The sequence below is a fragment of the Otolemur garnettii genome, unplaced genomic scaffold (genome assembly GCF_000181295.1).
Source record: "Otolemur garnettii isolate 467f Iridium unplaced genomic scaffold, OtoGar3 scaffold00026, whole genome shotgun sequence".
NCBI lineage: Eukaryota > Metazoa > Chordata > Mammalia > Primates > Galagidae > Otolemur > Otolemur garnettii.
The window spans coordinates 14,371,308-14,380,909 of NW_003852421.1; the positions used below are offsets into that span (position 1 = coordinate 14,371,308).

The 9,602-nt window shown below is 40.3% G+C and overlaps 1 protein-coding gene across 4 annotated transcripts in view; it reads left to right on the plus strand.

Annotated features, from left to right (window-relative positions):
- Positions 1-9,602, plus strand: part of KDM1B (lysine demethylase 1B) — a 70,296-nt gene that overhangs the window by 29,701 nt on the left and 30,993 nt on the right. For 3 of the 4 annotated variants that reach the window (XM_023512338.1, XM_023512336.1, XM_023512337.1), the window contains 3 exons: positions 3,229-3,267; positions 6,674-6,887; positions 9,006-9,190. In XM_023512338.1, the coding sequence (XP_023368106.1) occupies positions 3,229-3,267; positions 6,674-6,887; positions 9,006-9,190 (438 nt within the window). Of the gene's footprint in view, positions 1-2,243; positions 2,792-3,228; positions 3,268-6,673; positions 6,888-9,005; positions 9,191-9,602 lie in introns of those variants that run through there. The other variant, XM_023512339.1, reaches the window with a different exon arrangement.

Consider the following 9,602-nt stretch of genomic DNA (forward strand, 5'->3'; position numbering starts at 1 on the left):
AGCCATGGCACTCTACCCAGGGGGACAGCTTGAGGGTCTGTCTCAAAAAAAAAAAAACAAAAAAAACCAAACTTGTTTCAATGTTAGATATTTATTGATACCCTGCTCTGAAATCAGAAAGAGGTAGATTTTATTACACTTTAGCCTGCCTTCCCTTTTCCTCTTAGTTTGGCTAGGATCTTTGTATAGTGTATCAGAGATATAGTAAGTATTTTCTATAGCTATGTCTCCCTACTCTCTTTACGTGGATTTACCACTCTCTACAGTTTATCTTTTCTTAGTTCCTTTTAGTTCCTTTTAAGTTCATTATTTTGGTTTGACTTGGTTGGTTCTATTTTAATATTAAATGTTTTTTTCCAGGAGGGTCTCAGAGAATTTCTTAAGTTATTGAATACTTAATTGTTTTTCTGTCTTCTCACTCCAGCTTATAGTTGAAGCTTTTTGGTTTCCTTAAATTCTAACTCCTAAGGATGATACCAAATCTCTTTAACTATCCCTTGCATACTTTCCTTTGAGACCCTTTCAGTCTGTTGCTCTAGTCTGAATTGATTACTATATATAACCTGAATTTTGGGGAGGGGATTGGGGAGAGATGGAGTCTCATACTTTCTCCAGGGCTAGAACGCGTGATGCCATCATAGCTCACTGCAACCTTGGACTTAGGGGCTCAAGTGATCATCCCCTCTTCCAGCTGGAACTATAGGCATGTGCCACCACACCTGGCTAATTTTAAATGTTTTTATAGAGACAGAGTCTTGCTGTGTTGCCCATGCTGGTCTTACTAAACACTTGGCCTTAGGTGTTTCTCTGCCTTGGCCTCCCAAAGTGCTGGGATTGCAGGCATCAGCCACTGTGCTTGGCTGTAACTTGAACTTTTGAAATATTAACTTAAAGGATGTTTATTGACCCAGAGTTGTTTGGTTTTCAGCTTAGTTTGTTGTCAGGGACAAAGTCGAGAAAGGTTTATTTGTGGAACAATGTGAAAAAGAACGATAGCAAACTATGCACTGTGTTTTGGATCTTGCTCTTTGTTGTTTAATATGTTGTAAGTAAGATGCTTCATATCAGTACATAGAGATCTTTGCTTTCTCTTAATGACTGTTTAATAAATTGTCCACTGTCCCATGCTTACTTTAGCACCACTGAAGGTCATTTAGGTGACTTTTAAATGCTTATTAGACTATTATTGATGGTCTAATAGATCTGCAAGAATAATTTGTATCTGAGCTAGGTTTTTTTTTTAAGAGACAGAGTCTTCTTTTATTGCCCTCAGTAGAGTACAGTGGCATCACAGCTCACAGCAACCTCCAACTCCTGGGCGTAGGCGATTCTCTTGCCTCAGCCTCCTGAGTAGCTAGGACTACAGGTGCCCGCCACAACGCCCGGCTTTTTTTTTGTTGCAGTGTGGCTGGGGCTGGATTTGAACCCAACACCCTTGGTATATGGGGCAGCACCCTACTCACTGAGCCACAGGCGCCACCCTCTATGCTAGTTTTGAGTATAATTTGTAGGATTAATTCCTGGAAACATGCTGTGTTAAAGGGTATATACAGTTTTATATTAAATAATTTACAGATATAAAAAGATTTATAACTTGTATGTAAGGAATACAAAATTAAAGCCAAACATGTGTACCCACCACCCAGTTTAAGAACAGAGCTCCCAGGTCCATGCTTTGGACCTCCTACTGTGCTGCTGAATAGTTACTCCCAGTCTTTTCTCTGCTGGGGTACACAGCCTTCTGATTTCGTATGTATTATTCCCTTGCCTTTTGTTAGAGTTAGTAACATATTTCTGAAACCCTAAACAATGTAAGTTCCTCCTCATTTTGTACTGGTTTCTAAATTACATCATGACTACTTATGTTCCTTTCTAAGTTGTTCTTTTCACTTAACATTGAGGTTTTTGAGTCTCGTACAAGTTGATGCCTAAACATCTACTTTGTTAATTTTCCCTGCTGGGTAGCAGTACCTTGTGTGAATCTGCCTCAGAGGATCTTTGTTTGTGTCCAAGGACATGATGGCTGTTTCTAGTTTGGGGCTGTTACATACAGTGAAGCTGTGAGCATTCTTGGCCTGTAAGTGCAAGCATTTCTTTGAAATTGATTCCAAGGACTAGAATTACTAGGCCACATGGCACACTCACTAATCTTGAGTTTATTTAGGCACCTTTTCTTAGTGAAACATAACCTTTGAACAGAAAACACACAAATCAAAATGCACAGCCCAGTGGGTTTTCACCAAGTACCCAGAAAAGACACGGAACACTCACCAGTCCCCTCAGAAGCCCTCTGGGTCTGCTTCTAGTCACAGCCTCCATTCCCTAGCTCTGCAGAGTAACTGCCTACTTTTCTAATTTATAAAACTATAGGGTTTTTATTGGGGGGGGGTTGCTTTTGAATTTTATGCAAATGGAATCATTTTGTCTGACTTCTTTTGCTCAGCTTCATGTCTGTGAGCTGTGTCCACGTTGTAATGTGTGGTGGTTGTTGATTTTCATTGCTATGAAGTGCCAGTGACTAAATATGACTTATGTATCTGTTCTACTGTAGATGGACTTTTGAATCGTTAGCTTTTTTTAGGAAACAAACAGTGCTCCTTTCAACATTTTTTTTCTGTTGGTATGTGCAAACAAGGGTCTTTCTAGAAAAATATTAGAGTTAGAATTGCTGGGTGTATCATATGTTATCTTTGGTTACACAAGATAATGCCAGATTATTGTGCATTTAAAATGTTTCTATTGGTTCGGCGTCCTTCCTCCGTGGTTAGGGGCGCCGGTCACATACACCAAGGTAAGCGGGTTGGAACCTGGCCTGGGCCAGCTAAACAATAATAATAACTGCAACAAAAAAATAGCTGGGCATTGTGGTGGGCGCCTGTAGTCTCAGCTACTTGGGAGGCTGGGGCAAGAGAAGCACTTAAGCCCAAGAGATTGAGGTTGCTATGCGCTGTGAGGCCAGACACTCTACTGAGGGTGACATAGTGGGACTCTGTCTCAAAAAAGTCCAGAATTTGTCATATTGTTATCTATAGTTGTTATCTTCCTTTATATTTCTACCAGGAACATCTTTATGAGAGTACCTGTCTCTCCACACCCTCACTTATATAGTGCTTTTATCAAACTTTTGTTCTTTGCCTAGTAAGTGGAAAGGAATATCTTATCGAAGGTAAATTAACACTGAAGACTATTATAAGTAAACCTAATGAAAGCTTGCTTTTCTTTTTGCAGCCTGAGACCTCAGATCATTGTTCCCTCCCAGAGGATCTAGTGAGTATTTCTCCATATTCTGGATTGGGGTTCATGGTGCCCTTAATAGGTACTATAAGTAAATGACAGTAACAGTTTGAAGAGTTTGTTTCTCTTTATTTGGTTGCTGATCAAAGACTTTTTAATATAAAGTACTATATTATGAAAATGCTAGTAATAGTAGCACTGTAGATGATCAACCTCCCCCCAGCTTGAGAAAAAAAGTAAAGGGGTATTGCTTTACATTAAAAGGAAATAAAGAGGAAGACGCTGTTCCCCTGCCTTGCTTGAGGGATCAGACTTGCTATACTTGTTTTTCAAGGATGACTTTGTGAACTCTTCTCCACTTGAATCCTTCTAAGAAAAGAACAAGAGGGCCATACTTTGCTTGTCTTGGCCCAGATTCAGCTGCAGGAGTGTTCTCAGCACTCTGGACCTCAGCCTCTGCCCTGTCTGTGGGCAGGACCTCCAGCTGGCAAAGCCTTCTCACTGTTCACATCTTCATAAAACTTTGCTACCTGAGCTGAGAGAGTTCATGTGCCATGTAACCAGATCCAGTGACTGTTTCAGAGAATGATTTTTTAAATATCAGATTTCTGGGTTTCTAAAATTCTGAGAATTCTGAGTCATTCTGATTTTTAGTGACTTATGATTGTGAATTTGAGGTTCTACAAGGTGTCCCAGAGGTCACCCCTAAAGTCACCATACATAGGGAAAATGAGAAATTGTTGCTAAATGTACCTTTACTTACAAAATTTTCATTATAAAATTTCACAAAGAGATGGCCAACATGTAGAGAATATGTTGTGTATTGTAAAATTTTGTCATGTACTCTCAAACATATCCACAGTAAAGCGGTGGTCCAAATAATTTCTGCATTTAATGTAGAAAGGATGAGATTATAGAAAGGAAAAATAACTTTTAATATGGTTGCAGTACCTTATTTTTCTGTCCCCTAATAGGGAGACTGCTTTGCACCCGGAAAAATATGAACTTCATCATGGAGGCCATATTCATGGGATATAAGAACTTAAAAACATTTGAGAGTCCCTGAATATTCATCTGCCAGTTACATAATGATTTTTGTGTTTAGTTAAGATAAAGTTAGGAATAGGTTTATAGCTATAATTATTTACCCCTCTTTTTTTTTTTTAAATTCCTGTGGATTATAGAATCAATTTTGAAGCGGTTTCTAAATTTTGAGTGGGTGCATTGGTTTCCTAGGGCTGCTGTAACAAGTTACCACAACCTGGTTGATGTAAAACAACAGAAATAAATTCTTTTGTAGTTCTGGAGGCCAGAAGTCTGAAATTAAGGTGTTGGTGGGGCTGTGCTCCCTCTGGAGGCTCCAGAGAGGATCCTCCTCTACCTCATCTGGCTTCTGGTGGTTGCCAGCAAGTCCTCAGCTTCCTTGGCTTGTAGACACACCGCTATGATCTCTGCCTCCATCATCATGTGACCTTTTTCCCTGTGTGTCTCCCTAACTCTGTCTCTTCTCTTAACCAATCATAGTGAATTTCAGGCTCTCTCTAGTCCAGGATGACCTAACTCATTACATTAGCACAGAGTTTATTTCCAAGTAAGGTCACATTTTATTTTATTTTTTTTTTTCTTTTTTTTATTGAACGGTAACTATGTACATTAATGCACTTCTGGGGTACAGTGTGGGGTTTTCACATGCAATCTGAAATACTTCCATCAACTGGTCAACACAGCCTTCATGTCATTTTCTCAGTTATTGCTTTAAAACATTCACATTCTACTCTTAGAAAGATTCACCTGTACCCCTATAAGGTAAACCTCAGAAGTAATCCCTCCAAACTCCCAGGTCACATTTTAGAGTTTCAGGTAGATATGAATTTTGGGGGAACAGTAATCCAATACACTGGGTGTTTAATTACATATGCTAATGGATTGATTACATAAAGTATAATTTCTTCAGTGACATATGTGAGAGTAGGATTTTTGGTGGCTTATTGACAGAACTATAGCCAGGTGTCCAGGAACGGTGACTAGCAGAGCAAATACTAATTTACCAGTCACTGTTTTGAGTTTTTGCTATGCTAGTGTAGAGGCTGGCTTGAAGTACCCTCAGGTGGGCTTCTAGGGAAAAAAAAGACTAGGAAGAAGTAGGATGGCAGGACCCCTCTTGAGTCTTGACTCAATTTTCCCACTCTGCTGTGTGACCCAGGAAATAGAAGAGAATAGGAAAGGCCAGGTTCATGTTTTTTAAGGCTCCAAGCTTTTGCCCTCCACTTTTGGTCCAGTCAGACTGGTAAGGGCTGAATTCTGTCTACTCTTTCCTTGGGACTGAGCTAGAAAGGGGGTTGGTAGAGGCAGACCTGTGTGTTGGAGCTCCCCTTTTGGGATAGTGTAGGCTAATCAAGGATAGTCAAGCTGAGAACAAGCCCTAAGAGCAAAGGTTATAGACTCAAATACCTTCAAATACCTTAGCTGGGCGAGTAAGATGAATGTATGAGGCAGCTGGCAGTAATTTATAGGCTGTATAAGGGCTTGCAAACTGTAAAATGCTTGCCCACATTTTAACTCTGAAATCTAAAGACCAAACAAAATTCATCTCTAAGCCAGATTTACCCTATAGACTTAATGTTTGCAAACTACTGCTTGATGGCAAATGGTATTTGCATGGAGCCGAGAGCACTATTTGCATGGAAGGTCCCTGAGCTCAAGGTTCCCTGTGTCAGATTCTTAGAATTCCTGGAACATATGTTTAAGATTGTACTTAAAAAAGGTTTTTTGTCTACCATGGGATTTGTGGCAATATTGCTTTAGAAGCCATGTAAGTTTTATTTTTATTGTAATAGCTAGCCATCATGTGGGTGCTGGGATCCAGTGACTCCATATGTTAAACCAACTCAAACACGATCACATATTTGAAGACCAAAAATAGCTTCTTTTGTTCAGTCTACATTTGGCATTTTATTTTGAGGGTTGCAGTGTACTTTTCTCTCTGAAAGCTTTAAAGCAGTAATGCTTGACCACTACTTAGAAGAATTATTTTTTATGCTCAGTTTCTCAATTTCAACTGTCCTGAAATCCTATGTAAAAATGGGGGCTGGATGATAGATGATTACCAAGAGGAGATATATTTCCCATCTCCGGCTTACACCTAGGCCTACAGTAGCTTTAAGACTTAGGCATTGAGTGGGTGGGAGTTGTGGGGAGGTTGTTGCTATATTTTGGAAAGAATTCTGCCTAAGAAACATTCTCTCCAGGTATCATCCGCCCATTTTTGTTTCAAAATCTGTGTGTAAAACTCTGGCATAGAATTGTTAAGATGGAGAGGGAAAAGGCACAGTGAGAGGGCTGAGGATGAATGAAATGAAGAGAATCCTGTCCTTGGTGGAAACTGCATGTATACTTCTTGTCTGCTTTTGTCCCTCTTCTCCTGCTCGGCCCCTCACAGCGAGTGTCAGAAGTTTCCAACCACTGGTGGTACTCCATGCTCATCCTACCTCCTTTGCTGAAAGACAGTGTGGCAGCGCCTCTGCTCTCTGCTTACTACCCTGACTGCGTTGGCATGAGCCCCTCCTGCACCAGCACAAATCGTGCTGCTGCCACCACCAGCAATGCCAGCCCTGGGAAGCTGGAGCACTCCAAGGCAGCCCCCTCTGTGCTGGGTGAGAGCCATTCCTGGTACTCCTTGCTTTCTGTTCCCTGCTCCTCCCTAGAAATGGATGGGTGAGCAAAATACAAAAGATTTTTTAAAATGTGTGCAGCCTGTGATCTAAAGCACCTCACTGCTTCATAGATCATCCCATGGGTCGGTCATATCATTTGGGTATAGTGTGTGGTTAATTTCCTCCTAACTAATCTGGAGGGCCTGCAGCACTTATTCATGGGTTACCTACGGTGTTTAATGAATGTTTATTTGAAAGTTGGATAGCTGTCTCATTTAATGATAACATGAACGCTGACTTACTGGGAAATAATTTTGAATATGTGAGCAGTCCTTTTTTCTTTGAGTCTTCCTGTTGTTAATTATGCCATTGGTGAACCCAGCAAAATGATCTACTCTCAAAAAAATTTGAAACCTCAGGTCAGGGCAGACATGCTGTTGACTATTTACTTTTAAAGGAATCTTTAAAATTCTCCATTAGAATCTTTGCCCCTGGAATTTGATGGGGCAAATAGATTTTTGCCTTATGGCCCTGTCTAAATGTTTTTAATAACATTAGGCCCTATTAAAATGTAGTTGTGAAAATCAAAGCTAATGTGGCAATTTCCAGAGTTAATGAAGGTACATTGAAGAAATAGGCATTCAAATACTAGAGTATACATTCACGAAAGATGATTTAGCACTGTGCATCAAAAACCTTAAAATAGGCTCGGCGCCTATAGCTCAACTGGCTAAGGCGCCAGCCACATACACCTAAGGTGGCAGGTTCGAATCCCCCGCCCGGACCCGCCAAACAACGACGTTTGCAACCAAAAAAATAGCCGGGCGTTGTGGTGGGTGCCTGTAGTCCCAGCTACTTGGGAGGCGGAGGCAGGAGACTCGCTTGAGCCCAGGAGTTGGAGGTTGCTGTGAGCTGAGATGCCATGGCACTCTGCCCAGGGGGACAGCTTGAGGCTCCTGTCTCCAAAAAAAAAAAAAAAGAAAAGAAAAAAAAAACCTTAAAATAGAGGTTTAACACTCTTTGACCCAGCAGTGGTATTTCTGGAAATTTGTCTTAAATAAATAAAGCAAATCTACAGATTTATGTATAAAGGAATTTGTTTTGGTATTGTTTATAATAGTGAAATAATTGAATAAAATTTAAATGCCTAGCAATAGGGGAATGGTTAAATAGTAAGAAGACATATGGCCATTGAAACCGTATTTGGTGACATGGGAAAATGATTTTGTAAATTTTAAAAAGCAGGTTAGATGGCCAGGTGCAGTGGCTCATGCCTGTAATTCTAGCACACTGGGAGGCTGAGGTCAGCGGATTGCTTACGCTCATGAGTTTGAGACCAGCGTGAGCAAGAGTGAGACCCCGTCTTTACTAAAAATGGGAAAAAAAAACTGAGGCAAGGGGATCGCTTGAGCCCAAGAGTTGGAGGTTGCTATTAGAAATGATGCCATGGCACTCTACCCAGGGCAACAAAGTGAAACTCCAGAAAACAGTACTTTCACTGCAATTTTCCCATCTTTACAAATATCTATTATATTAATATTTAATGCATTATAGATATATAATAGAATTCTCTATTTATAGAAACAGAAATAAAGGTAGAGTATTCCTCTAAAGATAATCCCTCCACTCAGACATAATCAGGGGTTAGTGATTGTTATTTACTTCTGTGAACCTTTCTTATAATCAGAAAAAGTGCCATAAAAGTTAACTTTTAAAATATATCTCATGGAAAGTTGGTATTCAGTGGGTATAGAGTTTCATTCTTACAAGATGAAAAATTTTGAGGGATCTGTTGCATAGCAATTTGAATATTCTTAATATTAAACTATACACTTAAAAATGGTTAGAATAGTAAATGTTATGGTACTTTTTTCTACAATGAAAAATTTAAAACAATTCTTGTGTACCACCGAAACTAAAGTTGTGAACAACTTGCAAAGAAATGGGAAAAAAATATTGTATTTGTATATATTTGACCAACTTGGATGGAGGAAGCAGAGATATTTTACTAGGATGGAGTGTGGGTTTTGTCTAGGCTATCCTTTTTGGTTGTTTTTTCTCTTTGATTCTTGATTTGGAAGTCACAGCTTGTAGAAGTTCATTTGTGTCACCTGTCAGTTCCAGGAATGAACCGGTACTTCCAGCCCTTTTACCAACCTAATGAGTGTGGCAAAGCCCTCTGCGTGAGGCCAGATGTGATGGAACTGGACGAGCTCTACGAATTTCCAGAGTATTCACGAGACCCCACCATGTACCTGGCTTTGAGAAACCTCATCCTTGCACTGTGGTATACTAACTGCAAAGTAAGTAAGAGTGTGTTAGGGAACAGCACATGGGTAGAGTACTTTGTTGAAACAGAGGAGCTGCTTTATCCAGAGTTGGAACCTTTAGATCCCGGGTTCTCAATGTTGGCACTTTTAACCTTTTGAACAGATAATTCTTTGTGGTGGAGGCTGTGCTATGCACTGCAAGTTGTGTAGCCACACCCAGATACATCTCTACGAATTTACAAATAGACGTAGAGTCAACCCTTGTTGAGAACCACCACTTTAGACTATATAGAATCAGAATGCTGACTCTTTTTTTTTTTTTGGGGGGGGGCAGAGCCTCAAGCTGTCCCCCTGAGCAGAGTGCCGTGGCATTACAGCTCACAGCAACCTCCAACTCCTGGGCTCAAGCGAGTCTCCTGCCTCCGCCTCCCAAGTAGCTGGGACC